General features: G+C 53.0%; 1 protein-coding gene across 1 annotated transcript; it reads right to left on the reverse strand.

The window, feature by feature from the left end:
* Positions 1-668: 668 nt before the first annotated feature.
* Positions 669-25,277, reverse strand: TRIT1 (tRNA isopentenyltransferase 1). Its single transcript, XM_065421684.1, has 11 exons — positions 25,122-25,277; positions 13,745-13,885; positions 12,780-12,878; positions 12,000-12,196; positions 10,255-10,397; positions 9,098-9,209; positions 8,534-8,646; positions 7,799-7,876; positions 5,499-5,608; positions 4,894-5,011; positions 669-2,293 (listed from the first exon to the last, which is right to left on the reverse strand). The coding sequence occupies exons 1-11, from the start codon at positions 25,275-25,277 to the stop codon at positions 2,145-2,147; spliced, it is 1,416 nt and encodes a 471-aa protein (XP_065277756.1). The 3' UTR covers positions 669-2,144.
* Positions 25,278-25,622: the final 345 nt, after the last annotated feature.

The following is a 25,622-nucleotide window of genomic DNA, read 5'->3' on the forward strand; positions in this document are numbered from 1 at the left end:
GGTCTAACATGTTCCAGGGGCTGGAAGTTGAAGGATAAAAATTCATCCTGGAAATAAGACATCCATTTCTCACTGCGGGAGCAATAAAAAATTTACCCAGGCTCGGGGTGGATTCTCCATCGTGAGTGGAAAAAGCTGCTCTAGGAATTATTCTGGGGACATTCTCTGGGCTGTCCTATGCAGGAGGACACAGTAGATGACCACAATGGTCCCTTGGAATCTATGACCCTTTGCATTTCCACCCGTGGATTCATTTCCAGCTCAGGCACCGCAGGGATGAGATAGTGAAACAGAACCTACAGTCCCGAGGGCCATATCCTCCTACCCCTGCCACGAGAGAGCGCGAGAGGAAGTGTGAGCATCACACACGCAACATCCAGGAGAAGGGAAAAGCTCTCGCCAGCGCAGCCCCCACCTGCAGCTCAGTGCCCATCGCTAATGGGATCGTCAATGGAATATGCAGACGAGCAGCAGCTATTTTGGTCGCATAACACTGTTAATCTTTGGAGATAGTGGAGTTCATATTAAACCGATTAGGCCCATTAAATCCATTTTTAACAGTGTGGTCATCTGACAGCACATGCTCCGTGAGGCAGACTGGACACCCCCCCCCGCCCCCCCGCATAATCCCGGCCTCATTCACAGAGTTTGCCTGGACGATCCCGACGCTGGCTGGGAAGACAGGGAGGGGGGAGGGGAAGAGTCCTTACAAAATAGCAGCGTCTGAAGGTTTCAACGCCGGCGTTCAGTCCTTGCTGATTCCAGGGCAAAAGAGTGACATGTTATTTGCAACTTCTCCCTGGATTTAGCTTGACTGAGCTACCCCCAGTGGGTCAAACAAATCAACGATGCTGCTTTTCAGGGCATTACAGAAACAATTAAACATAGGGGACCCAGAGAGCACGTCCCGGCAATTCAGCCTAATCCCCAACCAAAGATCCATCCCCAGAGCCTGCGATGGGGAATCTGTGCAGAGAGACTTTTTTAGTAATTCAATCCATTCCCAAGTGAGCAGAGCCCTGGGGCATTCATCTCATCCTGGCCACATTCAGTGATTCTGTGGCAGCTGCAGGAACACCTTGTGCTTTGAAGGCTAGAAGCCCCATGGGAGAAACCTGAGCCAAAACATAGTCTGCTCCCTTTGCAACAAGAATCCCACAAGCCCGGTCTGAAGACAGAATGGTTTTTACACAGGGAAATAAGGCAGGGTAGCTGGATCTCTCTTTGATCCATCAGAATGAAGCTCAGATGCATTCACTACCACATAGAAACCCACAGGAGTACATCTGCTCCAAGCACGGCTCTGATCTCCAAGCATCAATGGATGTCCAACCACGGTATAAACCCCTGGGAATCAGGGTTTAGCTAGGACAGACTCACCTGTTGTCAACTCCAGGGATTTTAGTTCTAGCCCATTGTCAAGATCATTTCAAAGGTGCTGTCTAACAGGTGCTGGTGCTTTCACCGCCTGCAATATGCAGAGAGATAAGACTACCTTCTGCCCCCAGCACACAAAGCGTAGGTGCGCAGCTTCCTCAGGCTCTGCAGAACACATGTCTGGAGAAAAGGGCTGGACCTGGGGTCACTTGCAGCTCAGGGAAGCCTGGAACAGATTGGAGCTACCAAACCGGAGGGCTAATCATTTTCACCAACAAGAGAGCGCCAACGTTTCTACTTTATTTAGATGTAAAAAAAAAAAAAAAAAAAGCCTCCATAAAAAATAAATCAAGGTAGTGAGAATTCACTAGTAGGTGGCTCTAATCTTTTGGCCAAGGCTGGTATGAACACAGTCTTTCTGTCCCTGAGAACGCCTCACTCAAATGCCAGCAAACTAGATCAAACCCCAAGGCTGGGATGCTGTGTCACTGCCTAGAATTAAAAACACAACTCAGCTCGGTTGCTCCTGAGGCGCTTGCTTGGAGGTTCAGCCGTTTTCAGGCTGGGCTGGAGAAGTTTGGGGATCCTCGCCCCATTCGTGCCGGGTGAAGAGGATACGCTCTTGCCTACAGCAGGATGCTGAAAGCAAGACACCCAGCTTATCCCCAGACCCTTCCTGGGCTCTGCTCCATTCAATCTTGATTCCATCGGGGGCAGAACAGCTGCTGACCCTGCTCCCCAGCTGGTTGGCAGATGCAGAATTGAGCCTAGTTTCTGTCCTGTCCCAAGTTCTCTGTCCCTTCATGGTCTCCTTGAGTCTCTGTGACATTAACTCGGCTTTCCACAGCACTGAGCATCGAGTGCAGCTTCCGTCTTTTCTTCAGGTGGTGGAGGTGGGACTTGGACTTTGTGTGAGCTGAGGGCAAAGACAAAGCAGAGCATGCGACTCAGGGGGATCTTGGGGAAGTAAATACCCAACTCGTCCAATCCTGAGCACCCTCAACTTCCATTCGCTACTACCGGGGGGGGGGGAAGGGGGGTATGCTCATTACCTCATAGGATCCGGCTCTCAAGCCCCTTTAGCCCCCGTTCCAGTCACTCCTAGACGTATTCCTTTCAGGCCAAACCAATTCATTCTCATTCTTAGCACTAGGGGGAAAGGCCTTGGTGTGTTTAAAATCCTGTCACCCACTTGAATAATCCAAATGGATAAACATTATATTATAGCACACACACACATTGCACTTTAAAGAGAGACGCAAAACCATTTTTGTGCCAAAAGACTCACAAATGGGTGACCCCTACACTGCTGACGAGTCTCGCCCTCAGTGAGGAACAGCTGCCGTGAGACTCGTATCACAAAATGGTTTTCGTATCTCATTATGTCGTGAAGTTGGACAATTGTCTGCAGCACCACGAAGTGGTGCCAAAAATATGTCTTTATATACAATCTGCCATAGCTGGGTGTTTTATGTGTCTACAGACTGGATGACGTTAACACCTACAGAGTTGTGCAAAAGCACAGGTGTGCCACAGGTAGGCCCTGATCCTGCAAACACTCACGCTTGTGCATTCCTTTAAGCACACAAGCAGTCCCATTGCTTAGGCCTGGCCTACACTCAAAGTTTTACTGGCATTACTATGTCCGTAACAGGTATGATAATTTACAACACAGTTATGCCAGGCAAAACACCAGTGTACATGCAGTTATATCGGTATAAGGTGCTTCACCGAACCAGAATAGCAACGGCAGTATAAGCACTTTTATACTGGTATAACAGCCTCCACACTAGGGTTTTTTTTCTGCTCTAACCATGCCGGCATAGTTCAGGCAGCAATACTTCAGTGTAGACAAGGCCTTAGTTAAGCATGTGCATATGTGTCTGCAGGATGGCGGCCCTAGGGTGTTTTCCAGACTTTTTTTTTGCCTCCTTCTAAAGAAAATTACATGCAAATTTGATACTTTATTGCAATGTTATTGGGACACCATCAGGTTGCAATGAAATCGCACTTCTCTGAAATTTTGTTACAAGTGATACCAAAGTTTAACGGAGACAGTACACATCTCTCCTGTCATTTGTGAGAGTCTTTCATTTTAAACAACATGAAAGTGCAATTGTAAAAAACAAAAAAACCCCACAAAAACTGAGAGGACAATCAGGGCAGGAGCAGTTTCTGAAACTACTTCTAACTCATTTTTAGAAACTGACTAGATTTCAAGTTGACTCTGTGCCCCCAGTGTTTTCATTTCCTGCCTCGTGTGTTTAAATTTGTAGCGTTAAGATTGCATTTAACGGCAACATTTCAGTTCAGTTCTACATGAGTCCTCCCTCCCCCCAACACTGCTCCAACATGCTTTGGCATGAACATTTATGGGTTCATGCCAAATATGGCTGGATACAGGGGATGCAGCATTGATCAAGGATAAATGAATATTATTAATAACTGGGAACTTGGGCAACACGCCCAGAAAAGGAATCTATTGCCCTGTAACTGTCGCTTATGAAAGTAACACTCTGGTCATAATGCTTCCTGTGCCCTAGCAGCATGGAGTGAGCTCTCAGATCTTTCAGAGACACTCTCCTTGGTGTGTATGGATGTCTTTTAAAATGTCTTCAAACTAGTACAATACACAGATCTACTAAAAACCAGATAACTACATTTATGATCTAAGCATATTAAAGAAAATTGCTACATTAAAAACACCAACTTCCCTATGTTAGAAGCCGCTCCTTGGATCAATAAAACTAAATTAATCTTTAAAATCTAGTTCTCGCTATTAATACTGCATTTGCTTTCAGCATTTCACTCAGTTTGCACAATGAAGACAGACGTGTCAGTTTCATGTTTGTTGCTAGTCAGTTTCTATCCAATTTCACTTTGAGGTTCTGAGCTTCAGGGAGATGTTAATTTGTTTAAAATATTTTGATTCCAATGGGATTAAAATTCAATTTTCAAACTCATGGAAATGTTCCTATCAACGTTAGATCTGGGGAAAGCTTTAATTTTACAAAACCTAAATGTTGGAGCAAACCCGACTTTTTAAAAACTTTCCAGGATACATTATTGTTGGTTTGAAATAAAAAAATGGATTGTAAAAGAAATAAGATTCTCAGTGCAGGTTCGCTAACCCTCCTGAATTGCTAGCAAGGGCCAGCGGCTCAGAACGAACACTGACAAATTCAGAAGTGATGTGCTAAGAAGCGTGTTTTGATGGAGAGGGCTCCCGCCGCCCACCGCCAGAAGAGAACGTGAACTTTACTGTCTCCCTCCCCCCAGCCCGGTGGTAAGAGCTGACAGATGGCTGCTATGGCATAGCTGACATACCCCCTCCAGGCTTGCAAGTGGCTGCTTTTATCAGAGGGCTGTAAACAATCCTTGGAAGCCTGAGATCATGTGATGAAGGTCATATGGCCAAGAGCAGGTATCTATGGACTCATTTGGTTCCCTTCGCACAAACTGCAATCTCCACATTTCAGTTGTCCCATATATATTTCCCCGCCCTCTGGATCCTACCTGCCCATTCTCTGTCCCCAATGATGACTCTGTTGCAGAGCTCACACATGTGATGACTCCGTTTGTCCTCCTTTATCTCGCTCTCCATCTTTACAGGGTCTGCCGATGGCTGCCGCCCCTGAGGTTACAAATGTGTCAGGTCAGTTTCTATTCAGCGGGGTTTCTCTTGTCACTGCCGGTCATGGGATTTGGAGATACGAGGCTTTCCTCCTGACCTTCGAGGGTCAGAGCTACGGAGTCCGTCTCCTCCCAGTATGAGAGGAGGGGCGTGCTGAGTATTTGGGGGTGCCTCGGTAACAGCGGGACACAGTCGGAAATCTGGAGTTAGAGACATAGCAATAGCCTGAGAGGGGCAAGTCTGGAGGCTAGAGGAGTAGAGAGGAAGCCCCTGGAGTTGGGAGGGACTGAGCTCTAGGTCAGAGGCATGGAGATCGCAATCTGCCAGGGTGGAGCTCTGGGGAGAAGATCTCAGCTTGTAGCAGGGACACGCTGCAGTTCTGGCAACAGTCCCCACCCAGCGCAGGACAGAGAGATCAGACACACACCAAAATAAGTCTCTCCTAAGCAACTGCTCCCACAGACCCCTGGCCACAGATGAAACTCACCTGGATGAAGCTCTCCACAATCTGAAGGGCAGGTTTCAACACATTCTCATCCCACTGTGAGAGATCAGACACCTCCAACCCATACACTGGGGGCACATTGGGTCCAGGGCCTAGGGAGAAATACACAGAGCAGAAGCAATTCGCTGCCAGCAGTATCCTAGCCAATCAGTCGCAGTGTGGCTGCAGGACCCGAACATCCCTGGGAGACGCGTCTTCGCTGCAGGGGCCCCACATTACCCTCACCGGCTTGTCCTTCAATGTTCCGAGACAGAGCGGTCCTGAGCCGGGATTACCAGAGCCCTTGGTTTGCTAGGAACTGCACATCCTCAATCCCAGCAGGGCAGTTTGCAATCTAGGGGCAGGAAAGCAAACCCAACATCTAGAGCTTGGCAAGAGCCAGGCAAATTCTGCTCCCTTCATAACTACCACCCGCTTCCCACCTGCACGGTCCACTGGAAAAGTCCACGCTCCCTCAGCCAGCAGAAGAGACAGAGACCCAGATGGCTCCAGCACATAGCAATTACGTGAGGTGCAGCTGTTCTTCTAGGCAGGCTCGAGCCTGGTGCTTGGGTCAGGTATTTGCCTGTGAGGGTCTCAGCCTGGTTGCTTTATTTACAGCGGTCACGGCTAACGAGGCCGCGGAGGTGGACGCGCTGCGGCCACGTCTGCAGGTAGCAATGGATGTGCTTCATTTGAACGCCTGCATTTGATGTGGGGCTATTTTAAAACCAACCCATCTGCCTCCTTGAGCCAACGTGAGGGCGTTTGGCACTTCCAGAGGCCTGGCCGCCACTCAGAGCGCAGAGATGTCTGCAAACCAGACAGCGCACACTCCCCAGCGATGTCGCTCCCCCGCCGTGCTGCCAGGACTCACCTGCCAGCCGGCAGAGCGAGCGCCTCGCCACTCAGACAAAGCCATCAAAGGCTGCAGCATCCGGCAGGTGCTGACTTTTATTGCTCCAACCACAAGCAAGGCTCTTAGGAGGCCGATCGAAGGCACACCTGTCCCCCACCTGCTGCTCGGCAGAAAGGTGAGACGCGGATGCCACGCACCTGGCCCCAGGAAAGCGCTGCACCCCGTTCAAAGCCAGGCTTTCGGCCTGGTTGGGTTTCTTTTTCTTGCCCCTACCAGCCACCTTTCAACAAATGCTCGGCTCCCAGCTGCTGATCCTGGCCCTGCTCCAGGGTGAGGGAAGTCCCACTGGCTTCCTGCCATCATGGTGTCCACGGCAGGCCCGTAACAGCCAATCGGCTGCAGCTCCTAATCTGGAGGGCAGCTGTCAGTTGGGCTTTTCACTCCAGCCCGGTGCGCGTGTGGGCTCATGGGGAGAGGTAAACACGACGGGCAGATCCCCCATGGCCCCTTACAGGAGAGAGCTGGCCCACGAGCAGCCAGGGATCCGACTGCCAGCAACAGCTAGCGCAGGAGGAGGGGACGTGTGGCACGTGGGGCTTTGTTCTGCTGGGATTTTAGCCAGCAATGAGGGAGCTTCTCCTGGGAGGGGTGGAGACCTCCCTGTCACAGCTGGACAAGCAGGGAGCGGTGCACCGAAGAGGCCCTGGGAGGGAGCTCGGGAACATCCACTCCAGGTGGGATGGGGAATGACCACAGACAAGGCCGGGGCAGCAAGGTCTCAGGCAGGCCTGGTCCAGATGGGCTGGGAGCGAAGCAGGAACAACACGTCCTGATGTGCCCAGGCAGCTTGAAGACAGGACACACCCAAAGCTTATTCACAGCAGAGACTGCTGGACAGATCCCGGTAATTTGGGGAGCGGGCGGCCTCGCAGAGAACATCCATATGACTCAGCAGGAGGGAATTCATGCAGGAACAGTTCCCTCGGTGGCCCTGGGAGAGCCATGTTACGTAACTGTCCTTGGACATGGCCTCCGCCCAGAGACGCTGCTATTTATCCAGCCACTCCGTCGTGTCCGGCCCCCTCCCTCCAGAGAGCTGCCTCGGCCATAGAACCACAATGGCGGAGGAGAGCTCTTCGCAGGGAGGGGGGACCGCGGGGAGCAGGGTCAGAGCACGCCCTGTACGCAACTCACCCCCCTTGGGAGAACTCGGAGCCCCCCACGGGCTGGACAGCAACTGACAAACCAGAGTTCGCTCGGCCACCAATAGCAGCCAGGCTCCCTTCTCCAGCCAGGAGGGCGGAGGACGCTGCACAGAGGGATGGAGGAGAAAGAGGTGGTCTGGGATCGGGGAGTGGGGCGTGAATGGGGCAGAGGATGAGAGGGGAGGGGACACTCCCAGGGCAGCTGGGGGCGGGGGCGAAGAAGGGATATAAACACTTACGTCTCAAGAAGCGGTTTCGGACCCACTTGTTCTGCTTCCGGGCGTATCTCTTTGTCACTAGTTTCAGGGCCTGGATCCCTTTCAAATGAAGGTAACAAAGCCGCTGTGAATTAGACTACATGGATGTTAAAGAAGCCAGTGGGAGCTAAGCGTGGGGCAGGGCGTGGGAAGGTGCGAACCCCAAGGGAGGAGGGGGATAGCCGGGCTAATGGGGGAGTGACCTCTAGGCTAATGATCAGGGATGTCTCTCAGCAGGGGAAGGACTCTCCAAAGGGAAGGGATGGAAACACCATCATGGGGGACAGTTCAAACTCGACTGGGCAAGGCCCCGAGGAACAGTCTCTAGGGACGATTCTACAGAGGGCTCCAAGGGGATGGATTGGAGGCCTCAACAGATCTTCTCCATCTTTGGATCCAACCAAGGGGCAAGTGAGCAAACCCCTGGCTCACCAAGCAACGGCAAAGGAGTCTCCATCAGTCTCTAAGCATGGGAGATACCCTGCAGCCCAGCTCCAGGGAGCCCTTCCCCAGGGAGACAGCCTGGTTCAGCTGGCCAAAGGGCACCAGACCCTGCTCAAGACTCTGCCAAATGACACCAGCACCTCCTGCACTGCAGGGCTTGTCAGGCGTGGGTGGCTGGGACCTCCTGGGCCATTGCATAGTGCGGCTAGGGGTAGACACGAGACCCCCCTCAGGTGTGAGCAAGCGACAGCCTCCGGGGCAAGCAGTTCCCACCTTTCTCCAGCAGCAAGGCGCTGGTCTCCTGTGGGCACTTCCCCTCCGTGATAAGGTACTCGTGGAACTCCTTTAAGCCAATCGACTGGAAAATGCCATGTTGATAATCCTGGCTAGAGAAGAAGGTCACAGACAGCGGGTCAACCCCGTCCGCTGGAGCAAGGAGCCGCGCCCCTCTGTGCTGTGTCCCCACAATAGCAGCTCCCATGGGTTTAGAACAGCACAGCCATCACCGACCACATGGGAGCGACCCCAGCAATGGCCTGGGTCCGAGGTGTGGGGTGGGGATGTCCAGGTGCCCATACGAGGAGCCTGGCATCAGAGTTTACAGCCAGGAGGTACCATCACACCAGCCCAATCCTGGATGTCACAGGCCACTAAACACCCTCTAACTACCCCCACACCAAGCCCTTCAGCCACAATCTGCCCAAGTACTCAGCTCTCCAGGAGACTTGCGTATCGTAGGCCACAGGCAGCGAACAAGAGTATTGAGGTGCACCGACGCCCGAGGCCCTGCAACAACAGGGGACTGATTGAGTGCGAAGCAGCCAGCCGAACACTCACCAGTTCTCGGCCACCTTCTCCTGGTTGTAACGCCGGTGGAAGTCCCGCAGCTCCTCCAGGAGCCCCGCTGCCACCATGTCATCCACCCGCTTGTCCAGCCGCTCATCTAAAGCTGCCAGAGATCACAACAGCCATTCAAACACCCCGAGCTGCATTCGCAGGACGGAGAGCCCCAGCACCAAGAGCGCACGGCTTCCCAGCCACATACACCCACTGCAGCAGGCTGCACCCCGGACCTCCTGAGGACCATGCGCATGGCTCCATCGCCAGGCACCCTAAATCCTCGCGGGGGGGGAGAGGGCATTGCCAGCCCTACGCTCCACCCCAGACATCTCCATACTCACAAACCTGCTGCTTCTCTCACTGTGTGACTCCCACATCGAATGCCCCCTCCCTACTGGAGCCGGGGCACCATCGCCAACGCTCCTGAAGAGGGCCCGGCGACCAAGGGACTCTGATCCCTGGATGACAGCACTGGGACATTCCATGCTTGCCAAGGAACAGGCCAATGGACAGAGGACAGGAGCAGGGGACAGGATTCCTGGGTTCTATTCCCAAGGTGGCCACAATCCCGCTGTCTGAGCCTAGACAAGTCACGCCTCTGCTCCCTGCCTCAGTTTCCCCATCTGTAAAACTGGAATAATTCTACTGACGGGGGGTTGTGAGAATTATGGCGCAGTCACGGGCCAGATCCTGCTCTCGTTAAAGCCAATGGCAAAACGCCGATCCTTTTCGACAGCTCCAGCCTCGTGTTGGGTGACGCGCTAAGAACTCTTAGGAGTCCTGCACCGTCAGAACCCCATTGTGCAGGGCCCATGGGCATGACCCAGGGAGCGAGGGGGTGAACCCCAAGGAAGGGGGACTGCTTTGGAGGGTACGAGTGGGAATCGCCAGGGCTAAAGGGAGGGCACCCTGACCATCGGGGGGGTCTCACATTAACCCCACGCTGCACACGCTGCTCAGCCGGGCTCTCTCCTTGCCGAGGACCCCTGCCCCGCTCAGACCAGGCACTGGATGAGGTTGCTACACAGCTCAATGAGGAGACTACACTTGGGACGGGAGAGGCCCTGCCTGCGTTTCGGGTGCAGAAGGAAGCCGGCCCCGGGATGGCTCTGCTCGTTCAGCCAGACGGCGGCTGGTCAGAACCCGCTCTTTACCTGCCTGGTCTGCATAAAGCCACAGGATACAGGAGTTTGGGTACTTCAGGGGCCCCCCCAACGGGCCCCCACCTTCCTCCTCTCGCTGCCGATGCAGGAACTCGCTATGGGGGATCCCAGTTTCTTCAAATACTTGCAGGCTCCTGTACAGCAGAGGGACAGACAGAGACAGCTCAGAGGCTGGGTTCGGAGCAGATTTCCATCTGCCCAGTCCCCTCGGGGATACAGCGAGAGGGAACCTTGAACGCACAGGAAAATCCAACCCTCCCACTTGGGGGAAAGGTATCTGCCCCTTCCTGGAGCCTGATGTACTGAGTATGCCCAGAGCCAACTACCAGCTCCTTGGTGAAGAGGCTGGGGGAGGGGGGGGGGTAACGCATGGAGCACCCAGCTGGCTGACCATAAGAACCACCCCCCAAAATGGCGCTGAGACAGGCCCTGCGGGGGTAGGGGAGAGGTGCTGGCACCCGTCCTGCCTCTTCCCGTCAAGAGTCCCTGCAGGGAAGGGGTTGGTACCACGGCGCAGAAAGGTCACAGAGCAACGGAGGCAGCCGGCAGAACAATGACTGCGTCTCTCCCGTGCGAACGGGGTGGGCGTTGCTCCGCTTCCCCTGCGGGCAGGGCTGGGTTGGCAGAGTCTGTTCGAGGCGACAAGTCCGATCTCGCCGCGGCCCCGTTCCCACAGCTCCGCGGTATGTTACTCAGCCAGCACGGCAGCTTTCGCTTTAAATAGCTCGAGAGAAGCTGCTGCTGCTCCCCTTGCCAGGTAGAGCCGCCAGCGCGCTATGGGCCCGTGGGCAGCGTTATACCAGTTGCCAATGGCCACCCGATTTAGGGCCACTGGAGGTCCTGGCCACCCTCGCTGATGCCTCCGAGAGCAGCAAGGATGCTCCTGCTAACAGGCCCTAGGCTTGCAAGTCAGGGCTGGGCCTTCACTGCAGAGGGCCCTGGGCTTTGGCTCCCTTCAGAGCCTCAGCTGGGTGATGTCCTAGGCACAGTGCTAGGCCGCTCCAGCCACTCGGGGGTGGGGAATGGGAACCTGCTCCCTCTGGCTTTGGGCAGCAAGTCGCCTCCATTGCCTGTTTCCAGCTGTCTCCCTGCCGACGGAGCAGCACATTTCATAAACCCCCAAAGAAACGCAAACTGCGCCCTGGTGTGATAGGCAGCAGCTGGGACTTTCACTCCCTCTCCCTGTCAGATCACCTCCATCAGCCTGTAGCAGAGATCACGGCCGCCCAAAGAAAGGCTCTGCCCCGTCTCTCGGGATAACGGTATTAGACCCTCACGAACCGCCCGGCCTCTTGCTGATCCCACAGAGTCCAAGGACCAGAGACTGCTCTTCATCCAATGCCAGAGAGATGAGAACCACCCTCCTCCAGCCCCCCCAAAATCTCTCTGCATCAGCTGGAACCAAGAGGTCAGATCCCATTCCTCCCTCTCTGCGATGTCACTCCATGCAAGCCCCGCCCCTCACAGTCCTCTCCCTTCTCTGTCCAACCTCCGCACGTGACCTGGCGCCAGTCTAGTGAGTGGCAATGTAAACCGACAAGAGGCCAGCGAAGTTTGTTCATCAGATGGTGGACAAGAGGCGAGCATGCCCACTTCCCCGCGAGGGGCCCGGCCATGGCAGATCTGCAGAGAGGCCCAAACCTCAGCTGGACTCTAACTGCAATAGCAAGGGAGGCCGCAAATGGCATGTGCCGCAGGGCCCCCGAGACCAGCTCTCTCCAACTAGCCAAGCTCACCTGGCCACTTTGCGCTTATTGCGGGGATGCAGCTTGGCAGCCATTTCCGGGTCCACTTGGCTCAGCCGGCAATGGAGCTCGCGGCCGTCCAGCTGCTCCAGTTCCACCCTCCGGTCGGCTGCTCGCCCAGGGGAAGGGCTGGTCTTCTCCTGTGGGGCACAGATCAGCCCGCCCAAGTCAAACCTCTGCGAATGTTCCTGCAGGTCAAAGCGAGACCCAGCTCAAACCTGCTGCGCGTGGGACCCTCCGCTTCCTAAGGGGGCGATAGTGGGACAGATCAGAAAGAAGCCCAAATGAAAACCGGGCAGCCAAATCTCCTGAGCTCTGGGGCAGTGCAGAGCCAGACCTGAACATCACGCCTCAGGCCCAGCTCCAAGCAGAGTTGCTGCCTACGAGCCTACCAAAGAACTCACGGGTCTACCACCTTGCGCAGGGCACTGGCTCCCTGCCATTGGCTAGGGATTGCCACAAGGGCCTGCTGCAATAGTGTACCACCCACAGCACTGGTAATCTGCCTCCAGGCACCTGCTTGGTGCTGACTCAGCTAACAAGATGCTAATGCAATGAAAGCATGTCCTCACCTCTTGGCAATTGCCTTAAGCTGCTCCCGAGGGAGTGCATTACCTGGATGCACGTGGTATGTTGTTCTGCACGAAGGGGGTTACCCGGGCATAGTGTAGCTGTAGCATTTCAAGGGAGGAAGGCGAATCTGCTTCCAATCACAGCAAGCCCAGCAGGGACCTGCCTCGCCCAGGAATTGCTGCCCCCCAGAGCTCCTACCTTGGTATCGACAAGGACCTTCCAGAGCAGGGACTCGATGTAATAGTTGGTGCCTCCCACAACAATTGGGATCGTCTCTCGAGCAAATATATCTTCAATGTGCCCGGTTAAGGAGCGCAAGACACAGAGGGGCTCTGCAAAATCTCAGCATTCGATGGAGGGAAAGGGAGCTTGTCACAGCATGGACACAACTGTGTCTGGCTGCTACACACGTCTCCGGAAATCCAGTCTGGTCTTGTAGCATAGACAGGACTGAACCAGGCTGAGCCGGAGCCCTGCTACTGCTAGGTCATCGCATGTCTCAGGGACACAGATACATTTGTTCAAGCCTCCCTGCAGTGCAAACTAAACTTGGCTTTAATCTGCCAATGGACAATGGCGCTGTGACTGCGTCTCTTGATGCAGCTGGCTATAAAGTAGGCCAGCACCTGCTCTCAAATCCTGGGCTCCCTGCAGGAGTCCACTGATCTATTTCAAACCTGACCAACTTGGGTTTGGGATGAGATTATCATCCCCCTCTCAACTCCACTTCTCCCCACTAGCCACGTCCACCCCAGGCACTAATGCTGCAGGTGGCACGCCGCAAGCTAGAGGGCTCTACCCGACAGCTGCCCGGGTAACCCCAAATTCAAGTGCCTTCCATCACGCCAGCAGCACTGTTTTTACAAAACGTTGGTTGCCGAGCTGCTCCTCTTGCTGGCTACGGAGTCTGGCCTGACACGAGATGACCAGATGCCCACACATGGACAAAGAGGGGTTTGGACAAGCTAATGCTTCTCCGACAGCAGCAGCTCAACTTCCCACTGCCTTTAACATTCTCCCACCAGCTTTAGTTTCTAAGGAAGTGACTCCTGGAAGAGAGCGAGCGGCTGATCCAGGCAATCGCCCGGGCCTAGGCGCAGGGAAGGGGCCAGGGAGAGAAGGGTGGAGCCATTGGCCAGTCGGACGGCTCTGTGAAAGGATATCAGGGCCGCTGCTTTGTTCCGGAAGTCCACCACAGTGTAGTTAGAGACCAAGGGATCCACAAAGCTGATCATGTGGTGTCTACACAAAGCCTGCTCCTGGAGAGAGATCTTGTTTGTGATGATGTCCAGCCCCTTGTACACCTGGAACACAGAGAGCAGGAGATAAGAGTCCGAATTCCCCTTCACCCCTCACAGAGCCCCCCCCCCCCCCCGCCCCTCCACCACACAGGAAAAGGGAGGGATTTGCTCTCCCTCCCCAGCCCCATGACCACAGACCACTTCAGCTAATCCTTCATGCTCTCAAGACATTCCCCTTCTTCCCTCTCGAGCCATCCTCTGACCCAGCCGGAGATCAGGACACAGGCCATGCAAAGGAAGGCCGGCTTCAGCCCTGGCATAAGCGGACTCGCCAATCAGGGCAGCATCTGCTTGCGCCGGAGCCAAATACAGCCCCACGTGCGTTACTGACACAAGCGTGTTCCAATGACCCAGCGCTCGGAGAGCAAGGGCAGAGCCACTGATCAGGGAGGGTAAACTCGCCGAGCCCAGCTCCGAAGTGCAGCCCTCAGACAACAGCCTGTCTTCATGAACCTCAGCGGGGCTTTTGCTGGTAAAAGTTCAGGTGCAGCTCTGTCCAAACGCAGGGCCCCACAGAGCACAAAGCCCTCTGCAAACACCGACTGACTCCACGGAGCCCCGACTTGTTAAAAGCTGAGCTTATCACCCATTTCGCTTGGTGACACGTCCAGCCAGGTACACAAAGGAAAAAAGTTATACATCAGCTCAGGTCAACAACCCCCAAAGAGCGGGGGCAGCCACTCTCTGGAGTTGCATTAGTTCTGCCACGGGATTAGAAGCCCTTAGAATAGAATCAAAGTCTCCACATTTAGAGGTAAGCTGATATTTACCAAATCTCAGCACCCAGACAATGGGAATTCTGGGCTTCAAAGGGTCCTGGGTGCAAGCCCCAAGAACCAGTGAGAGGGCAACAAGGGAGGGGAGAGTGGTAAGGGAGCTGCACAGAGGAAAGCCTGGAGAGCTGGAGGCTGAGGTTTTGCTTACACTAGGATCCCTCCAGGTGTTAAGTAGACCAGGGACCACATGGCCACCCTTAGTCTAGGCTCCAATCATGTTAACAGGAAACCCCAGTGGGAAAGCGCAGTGCAGAAAACCCTGAGGGTTCCATTTATAATAATAATACCACCTAGCTCTTCTCTAGCACGTTTCATCAGCAGATTTCAAAGTATTTTACAGAGGAGGGTCAGTATCCTCCCCACTTCACAGACGGGGAAACGGAGGCACAGCGCGCTGACGTGACTTGCCCGCGGTCAGCCAGCAGGCCAGCGGCAGAGCCGGGAATAGAACTCAGGTCTCCTCTGGCCCAGGCTAGCTCCCGCACAATTCTAAAAAGATACACAGTTCCCTTTGGAGGGGAGCCAGGAAGTCACGCCTCTGACTATGTGCATGGGCCTTGGACAAGTCCCCTTCACCTCTCCCCCTCAGCTTCCCCATCAGTAAAATCGGGGACAATACTCCCCTACCTCCTGGTTAGGGTGACCAGATGTCCCGATTTTATTGGGACAGTCCCGATATTTGGGGCTTTTTCTTATATAGGCTCCTATTACCCCCCACTCCCTGTCCTGATTTTTCACACTTGCTATCTGGTCAGCCTACTCCTGGTACCGAATGAGTGAGGCGCAATGGGCGTTTGGATGGAATATGCAGTGCCTATGCCCCGCAGGGCTAAGCTAGCGAGGGTGGGTGGGTGGGACCTGGGGAAGAGAGAACCCTGCCTGTGTCCAGGAAGGGCAAAGGACTAGCACTAGATGGGTATTCTGAGAAGATCAAAGACCCACTGGGTTCCCCACCTTCAACGGGGGCCCTTCCATTTTCAACGTTTGCTGAAAATTCAAGGGGTCTTTGGTAGAAATAAACGTTTGACCAGAAAGTCCAACTCGCTTTGGGTGACTCATTCCCGTCAGCTTTGTAACGTTTCCTATCATGGGACTGGGGGTCAGGACTCCTGGGTCCCATTCCTAGCCGTGCCGCTGACTTGCTGGGTGACCTGTGGGCAAGTTACTTTGCGTCTGCATGCCTATTTCCCTGTAAACTACAGACAATGCCTCCCGACCTTTGTAAAGCACGCCAAGCTTTTCAGGTGGCAGGCGCTGCAAAGGGTGGGCAAATTATTATATTCTGTCTACTACAAAAGGAACATGAGATTATCCAGAGCCAGCTGCTCTGACTGCTGCATTCTCTTTGGGGTGATCTCATAGCAGAGTTTATCTCCCTGGTCTGAAAGGGCTGCAGGCTACAGTGGAAATCTGATCAAAAAAAGCTGGCGAGGTAGAGAAACAGACAGACGACAATCAGGAGTAAGAAATTCTCCATTGTGGTTGCAGCTGCCCTTTTCCACCCAGGGTAAGCGTCAGCCCTCCCCCACCCCAGCTCGGAGTCCCAGCTGACACCACTTCACATGGCAGCAACATACACAGAGGCAGCAATTCAGCTCCCTGGATGCTTCAGAGACCAAATCAACCAATGCCCATTAGTGCAGAGAAGAGCATCCCAATCATGTCAAGCCCACGTGCTGATCTGGTGATACCCCACTGATCTCTACAGATGTGTCTTTAACACACACACTTGCATGCCACACACACACACACACACACACACACACACATCTCTGCACATACCATCCGCAGCTGTTCCTGCAGCGGAGTGGACGTACAGACCTACCTGTCTCATTTCCTGCAATGGTGTAGCACAGTGCATGGTGCACTCTGGAAGATGTGTGTTTTGGGTAGTTACCGAAAGAAAATGCACAATCACCGATCAAACCCGATGCACCACACCCCTTCAGGACCAGAAAAAGACTTGCTACCACAGTCATCAAACGGACTGTGCAGATAGCACTACTGGATCGGATTATTTTCTGAGCCCCTGACTAAGAACATCCCTCAGCTAGGTAGTCTAGTATCGCTGGGCTATTCAATCCCTTCTCTTCTCCTACTCCCTCCTTGAGGAACAGGAAACAGACTTGGGAGCACTTTTCATGTGAAGATCTCAAAGCACCTCACATCATTACATCCCCTGTCAGGTAGAGGAGTTCCCTCTAGTGAAATGGAGGCACTCAGGAAGGACCTGCCCATCACACAGCTGGGACTGGACCCAGATCTCCTGGTTCCCAGGCTGGGGACTAGCCGCTGGATCGCGGTCCTTGATTTAGGCAACACAGCTTTTTTTAAAAACAGGCCAACCCTTCTGAAGGACTCTTTGTAAACAGCCAAGCTCCGGCTCCAGGCAGCACAAACATCAAGGTCATGCCCAGGATCCACCCTCTGGGGCGTGTAAATACCCAGTTATGGCCAAAGCTAAGGAACTACCCAGTGTAAATATCAGAGCCGCACTTGCAACGTAGAGCCTCAGCGCTACGGAATTGTGAGGGTGCCATGAGGAGAGCGTGTTGTTACATCGCTGGGTGTGTCCCTTGCATGCTTCACGGCACCGTGCGAATACAAGTCTCTTCGGTGCTGTATGCCCACGGACCCTGGCACTGGCCTGGCCCAGCACAAAGAGCCTCGGATGCTGTTGGCAGCCCGTGCTGAGAAGCAGCTGCGCCACTGCTCTAAAGAGCCTGCAAACAAAGCCAGATCGGAGTCGGGTTCTCTAGCCCAGCGCTCCCCCAGGACACTCGGCGCTGTGTGCGCGGGCGCAGACACTGCTCCTAAAGCAGCCTCTCTGTTCCGAAATCCGATTTCAACGCTTTAAGGGAGACTGGGCCTTCTTTGTGTGAGAGGCCCTGCTTTGTAACCACGGGGTTCAGCCCCTGGGCCGGCTCCCAGGGAGGATATATTCAGCACGGCACAGCTCACGGGCTGGAGTTTTCTGTACATGCCAGGCCTCAGGTTAGACCCTGCCAGCCTGGCTTGGTGGGGCGAGAGCAGTCTGTGGCACAGGAGAGCCAGACGTACAGAGCCAGATTATTCCCCACTCTACTTCTGCTAGCTGCCAACCCTTCAGCCCCCCAGTCTCCTGCAAGTGGTGCTCAATGGATCGCGTTGGTGACTTGCTAGGGAGAGGCGGAGGACAATGGAGAAGAACAATGTGAGGTTACTGGAGCAAAACAGCTCCGTCCCAAGCCACCCCGCACACCTTCAGCCCGCGACCACCCTCTAGTTTGTAGATGTGCTGCTTCCTTGCAGACAGGGCCCCCGGAGCAACTGCACACAACAGGGAGAAAGGAAGGAAGGCCGCCCCGTCCCCAAACCACGCCAGCTCAGGGAAGGGTTGCCCAGAGACTCAGGCCATGTGTACCCTGGAAACCTTGGCGGTACAGCAATGGCAGTCAGGGAGGTGACTTTTTGCAACATGCAAAAGTCCTAGCATGGTTACAGTTCTACCAGTGCGAGAGTCCTTTTGCTGGTATCGCTCATTGCCCTCACTCAAGCGATAAGCGCCACTGGTACAAGCTGTGTCTCCATGCGGAGAGTTTGCCAGCAGAGTTAGACCGGTAGAACCGTCCCAGCAAACCTTGTCTTGTGCAGTCCTGGCCTCAGCCGGCAGCAGCATGGACAAGCAGCTGCAGCAGGACCTGTGGACTCTGCCGATGTCATCTGTGCCCGATCGCTTTCTCCCCTCGTTTTGACTCTGGCCATTCTCCCCGAGCTGATTGGCCGTTTGCTCCAACACCCTCCATATCTTCTTTGGCTCAAGCTCACTCCGCGCACCCCTTCTTTTCCTTTCCCCTATTCTCCTTAGCCCCCTCAGTCTCTAATTAGCTAATTCTCCTCCCAGTACAACCACACCCAAACAATTCAAAACAAAACCACCAAACCATGGCACTAACTTGACAGGTACCATCTGTCACCCTTGCTCCTGTGCTATAGCCCTTCTCCCTTAACCCTGTGTTGGTCTGTTTAGATCACTAGCTCTTCAGGACAGCAATCTTCTGTTTGTGCAGCACCAGGCACGGTGAGGGGCCTGATCTCAGCTGGGCTTCTGAGGCGGTCTCCTAATAATAATGCCCTGGAATGACATGGGACGCTCAGATCGAGGGCAGGGAGGAAGAAGGAATTTATGTTGGCCCCTACAAAACAGTCAGCAGATTGGAAGGGACCATTGTCAATATCTGCCAAATTCTTTGGGCCTCATTCCTCCACTGGACCCCCGTGACGGGGAGAGGGAGGATTGTGGTCCTTCTGGTGTCATATCACATTTCAGGAAGCTGCAGAGAGAAACAAGATTCATTTGCTCATTTAACTTGCCCCTTGGGTGCCATGCTTTGAAAGCACCTCTCCTCGCCACCCACTGGCACCCCCTTAACAGCATCAAGAAGAGTAGCGGCTGCCTGCAGGCAGTCTCCGTAGGGGCAGGAGGGTGACCAAATGTGCCGGCCCTGTGGAAATGCAGCCAGCTCTGAGCCCAAACACAAACAGGGCTCAGAGCAGACAGAAGGAGATGCCCAGGAGCCAACTCCCTGCCGGCAAACCCCATGGCTGGCTGCAGCCTATTGATTACCTTCCGCTGTCTAATACAGTCAGACCCAGAGGAGGTAATTGCTTGGTCCAATTCAGGTCTGCTGTGGCTTGACACAAAGCCGGCGGAAGTCAATGGGAAGACGCTCTGCCCAGGCAAGGTCCATCAGCCATTCAGCTCCCCTGGTTCCCCAAAATCATAGCGATACACACAAATCTCTTGCTAAGGGCAGGACTTGACTAGCTGCAGGGGAGGCGGCTGATGGGGGTGGGAGCAGGGATAAAAGGGCCCCCGCGCCCTACATGGCCAGAGCTGGGATTTTCAGGGCATGCTCAATCCTTCAAGGTTCTCCTGAGAATAAACACGGAGGGAGAGGCTCCCTAGCTATCTGGAAACAAGAGGAGGAGGAATGTGGTGTCAGTGTGTGGGCTGGGAGCGGAACAAAGGGAGCCTTTTACACACACAGAGCAAAGAGAAAAGAAAGATTCCACCAGCTGGCTGGCTTCAGGGCCTCGCCGCTGAGATATCCTTGCACTGTATGCTCATGTCTATTTTCAGCCAGCGTTTCAGATAAGCCTTTGTTACTGTCTAAGGCCCCAAAACAGATTAGCAGCAGCCTGGAGCACCAGTCCCCTGAGTGCAACACTTGGAATAACAACACTTAGCACTGCTAGAGCACTCAGATGTGGGCCGCGTAAATACCTAGATGGATTCATCCAGAGATCTTAAAGCATTTCACAGAGGTGGGAGAGTATCCAGGTGGGGAAACTGAGGCACGGAGCGTGAAAGTCATCCTGCCAATCACTATTAAAAACACACAGTAAATGACAATCCCTGCCCCAAAGGGCTTCCAGTCTAGAAGATAAGACCTCACAACGGGCACGTCAGGGTGGGGGAGATGGGGTAACAATAACCGCATGTGGGCCATTTCTAGCCTGTCAGGAGTGGTAGGCACAACTCAGCAGCAGCCTAGCCTCTACGAGATTGTTGACATTATGAGAGGAAGGATGGTCCAGTGGTTAGCGCCATTGCCTGGAATTCATAAGATCTCCACCACAGATTTCATAGGCGACCATGGGCAAGTCACTTAGGCCCAGATTGGTATTTAGGGGTGTAACTTCCACTGATTTCAGTGGAATCTGGATCCCAACCTCTTTGTTCCCCATCTGTACAATGGGGAGAAGAGCACTTCCCTACCTCAGCAGGGTGTGTGAGGAGAAACACGGTACAGATTGGGAGGTGCTTGCTCAGACAGTAACGGGGCCATCTGAATACCTAAGATAGATACAGCTCTGAAGTTTTTGGCTGGGAATTTTCCCCACATGTGGTCTGGGGAGAAAGGTTACTCAACAGCCTGATGTGAAAGGAAGGAAAGGCCCACTTGTTTCTTCAGCTGTCTCCCATTAGCTGGCACTGCAAACAGGGTTACACCAGAGCACCTGGTAGGTTTCTGTCTGTTTTCTCTGGGGCAGCCCTGGAGAGCTGCTGTTACTCCTAAAGGAGGTTCGTTAGGATTATAAAACCGAGAGAAATGGCAACACAAAATGAAAAGAGTAAAAGCCCCTTTAGATGATCTGACATCCTGAGCCACGCAAAGAGGGGGCTGTGAATCCATAACTCAGCCACCAGGATCCACAGGCACCAAGAACGCTTGGGAAATACAAGGGTCCCTGCGAACTAGGCCTTGGCCATACTATCACCAGAGCAGGCGGTCTCGGGGCGCTGCCATCCCCTTCCTCGGGCCCAGCTTTGACTCAAACAGCAGCCTAACCACTGTCCGCATTCGTCAGATGTTTGCCGGGTGCCTTCCGTGACTGGATAGAGCCGTCTCAGAATGTAGCGGGCGGCTGTCAATTAGGAATGAGGGACGGGGTTTTTTTTAAAAAGGACTGAGAAACCCAAATCCAGCCCTATGCAGCAATTCACCAGGATCCTCAGGCCCGAATGCTACAGCCAGCTCTGGGATACGCAGAGGGGAGGCATATGCCACAGGAAAAATACCAGAAGGAAGGGAGACGCATTCTACCAACTGCTAAGAGAGCCACCATGCTGTGTGGAACACAAGTGGGGGATGTGTCAACCAGCTCCAATCTACACTATGTCTTCAGGCTGTCCAGTACCTCTGACAGGCCCCCTTTGCCCCGTTGTCTGGCAGCCTCAAGAGGCCACGCGGAGAGCAGCCAGTCCCAGCCAATTCTGCAGAGAAACAGAGAAGTCAGGACAGAGCGAGAATCGCTTGTTTTTCCATTGACTTCCATGAGATGAGGATTTGATCCTTATTGCAGCAGAAACATCTCATCCTGGCCATAAAAAACCTGCCATATTCCTAAAATAGGGGCTGCCGATGTTTTTCCCCTCCCATAACACTCTTTTTTTCTCCTGACTCAGACTCATTTCTGCTACGCCAGCCAAAACAAGTCACGGCACCCAGTAACTTGTTAAAGTTTACTGTGCCCTAAATCGGCATTCACATCCAGTGCACATTAATTTGATCATTGTACATTACCCTTGCAAAGTTTTCCTCATCGCTAGCCGGGCTAGAATCCGTCCAGTGAAAGCTTCGGGCTTGTTTAGACTAGGAACATTTGTACCAGTGCTACATCAATATACACTACGTCTACACATACATGAGCTAGCACTCATCAAGCTAGTGTGAGCACAAACAGCAGGGTAGCCATGATTGCATATGTCACGGCAAAGCTACCTGGACCACCCGTGCTACCGCAGCTTTGCTGCTATTTATACTCCCACTCGCGCAACTAGGTGTATGCGAGCAGAGGAATCAAACCCCTGGCTCATAGTGTAGACATAACCTTTGTGACACTTGTGGAAAACCCTAATGAAGACACTATACTAGAGAGATTTACCCCCAATAACTTAACTTGCACTGAAATGCCCTACCTAGGCAGGGCCTTAGATTCCAGAGAAAAATAGGTTACCTCCTCCCTCTATGAAAACCCCTTTGTGATCTACCATGGAGTCAGAACCCCAAATGTGATAACAACCGTTCTACAGGACTAGCAGATCATTCACTAGGAATATGCTTGGCCTCCTGAAAACTGTTCTAAGTGCTGGTCAGCATAAAGGGCTCCTCACCTTGTGACTCCAGCAGATATTCCATATGCAGGTGGCTTTCTAACATAGCTAGGTCAAGCGCTTGAATTGATGGTAGCTCAAAGACACCATGACAATGCTGCACAAAGCTTCACAGCGTTAGTTCAGGCCTAAGACTCCCCGGCCCCACCTCCCTACGTTTTAAAATCTCCCACATGAGCAAAAGCGTTTTCATTACCTGTTTTAAATTCAGTAGAAAGAGTTTCTAGATTATCCCCCCTCCCGTGTTCAGAACCCAAACAGCAGCCGTGAGCTAATACACAAGAACCAGAAAGTAAAAGCAACAAGTCCATGTCTAAACTGAGTGAGGTGCAAAAAGACAACAGCGCAGAGGGGAGGGAAACACGTTCACAGTTTAAAAAAAATTATTTCAGGTTGAAAAGGTAAAAACCAACCCTTAAATTTGGCACCAAATTAAAATATTGTAAAAAAGAAGCTTATCGGAATATTGCCACGATTTAATACAAAACGATGAAAAATGTTAAAGTAACAATCCCGCTGCAGTTTATCACAACACTAAGAACCTCAGTGAAAGGGACTATAAACAAAAGCAAAACTTACTTCATTGATTTTCCTTGTACAAGCTAACAGAAATCCAACAAGTAAATAAAACAGTGACGGGTACAATGGAAGCATTAACATCTTTCGCTTGTAATAAACTAAGATGTTATTAGTAAGATAGCTGAAGAAATTGATTTGTTTACATGGGCTTTTTAAGATGACATTGTCCCGTTCCTGATCTATGGTGTCATTAGCGACTAATAAGGAATTGTTTTTAATATTATTTATCTTTGGGCTAAAAAAGACTAGTCTTTTGTTGGTAAATGTCAGTAAACATCGATTTCACACACACACACACACACACACTTCCATTGATAACAGAAACTTACAGATAGGCAAAATAAGAAAAATGCTGCTTGAACACTTATAAGAGTTTGATTTAAGGATATTTACTTTGTAGAATTTGACATGTGATGATGGCAATTTGTGTTTTAACACTTATAAACTTTAACTTTTTGAATCTCAACATCTATGGATATTAAATAATTATTGTCTGACCCTCCCCCCAAAAATTTCTCACGACTGTGAAAATTTAAATTGATAAAAATTGAAAAACTGCTTAAAATAAGCATATTATCTGTCAAAATTATAAAAATATAACATTTGAATTCTGCCAAGCCTATTTATCCAGCCAGTCCCTTTAATATGCAGTGATAGAAGCACACAGACTGAGCTTCCAAATTGGATCATTATCTTCATTTGGACCCTCCTCCTACAATGACCTCTCCAATGGCAGACCCCCCTCACAGAGTAACAGGGCTCCATGCAAATGCAGGAGACCACCTACACAGAGCTCAGTGCAGGAACAGGGCCTTGAGCTACTGTCCTGTTTTATTTAACATTGTAAGACCCTGACCTTGCACTGGGATTCATTTATGGAGGTCTCACGTGCTCCGCAGAGTCTTATTGACTTCAATGAGACACAACATAGGCCCAAGAGTCCATGCTAGAGGATCCTGATTGGAAGCTGTGCTTATAAGAGCAAGTATGTGAGCTTCAACTTCCATTTTGCATTCCCTGAGCTCATTACTTCTCATACTGATTTTTTGGGGGTTTCAGTTGTCCAGGCCCAGTTCTCATTCCAAAGGTGAAATTATTTTTGGCCGCAGGGGGAATTTGAACAAAATCAGTCCCACCATTTTTGAGTTATGCATGTGTTAAAAAACAAAGAAACAAATTGCACTGTCCTCCCCCCTAAGATCTTGATGAGAAATCTTCTGCATGGATCACTCAAAAAACTGCAGAGGGTAGAAAAGTCAAAGTTGGCTTGTTTGTAGAGATCTCACCAAGATCCGGTGAGCAAAGAACAAAGACGTCTCAAACAGTTTTAAAGTTATGTGTTGACTCCTATACACCATCCTAAGCGCTTCCAGGCCCTGTTTTGGGCTAGGCCAGGGGTAATTCTCAACAGCACGTCCGGGCAGCAACTGGAGGCTGAGCTTGTAAAAATTAACACAGAGCCTCTATCCAGAATGCAAATTATTTTTTTTTAAACGACACTTGCTGTATGTTTCACAGACAGGGAAATGTCATTTGATGGAACTGAGAGATATACATGTTGTTTTACCTATCACATCTTAAGTAAGCAGAGTCGGTTCTTAGAAAAAAAATCTGCAATTACGCTGAGTCCAGTCAGCCTGTGGGATTATTTCCCTCTGGTGTATTGGGGGGAATGGGGTGATGCACACACTCGGTGAGTTAGGGGAAGCCATACCAGGCTCTCCAGGCTGCAAACCAGAGTGAACGGGGGCATGGACTTAAACAATAACATGCCCACGCAGGGCTTTGCAATTTGAGGGGGCCCAGCTGCAGGGAGAACTAGGAGCTGCGGAGTCAGAGCAACCCCCGCCCTGGAGTGAATCTTTGGGGGGCTTGCCCTTGAGTTCACCCCACAAAGCCCAGAACCAGAGCCGGGGGGGGGGGTTAGCTGGGGTCTCCTGGCTCCCCTCTGTGACGCAGCGATACTGATCTCCTTCCCCCCACCCAGCCCTCATCGCCTCAGGAGGCCCCGGCTCTCCCGGCCCCTCGTCTCCGGGAGGCCCCGGCTCCGCAGGCCTTGATCCCTCCCCGGGCCCCCTTCACCCTGCCCCCCCGCCAGCCCCCGATCCCTTCCGCCCCCCCCGGCCCTGGCCTTTACCCCCTCCAGGGGGGCTCCCGATCTCCCTCCGCTCTGCCCCCAGGGGACCCCGGCCCGGCCGGACTGAGGCCCGGCTCCCCCCGCTACCTGCATGGAGTCGGCGCCGACGATCTCGCCGCCCAGCCGCAGGCCCAGCTGCAGCGCCAGCTCGGACTTGCCGGTGCCCGTGGCTCCCAGGATCACCACCAGCGGCAGCGCCCGGCGGCCGGGCCCGGAGAGGGAGCGCGCGGCGGCCGCGGCCATGGCGGGGCGGGGGGGAGCGGCCGGCGGCTGCTATGGGAACGGGGGGGCGGGAGAAGGGGAGGGACGGAGGCGGGATGGAGGGGGCATGGCTGCGCCCCTGGGCCTAGAGGGTGGGGAAGAGCCGGAGCCCATTGCAGGCAGAGGCTCTCCCCGCCAAGCCAGGCCCTTTCCCCGCTGGGCACCCTTAGGGGCCCGCTCCAGGGCTGACATCTGGCCCGTTGGGGGCCCTTAGGGGGACCAGACAGCAAGTGTGAAAAATGGGGACAGGGGGTGGGGGGTAATCGGCCTCTATATAAGAAAAAGCCCCAAATATTGGGACTGTCCCTATAAAATCGGGACATCTGG

Source organism: Emys orbicularis, chromosome 23 (genome assembly GCF_028017835.1).
Source record: "Emys orbicularis isolate rEmyOrb1 chromosome 23, rEmyOrb1.hap1, whole genome shotgun sequence".
In the NCBI taxonomy this organism is placed as follows: Eukaryota; Metazoa; Chordata; order Testudines; family Emydidae; genus Emys; species Emys orbicularis.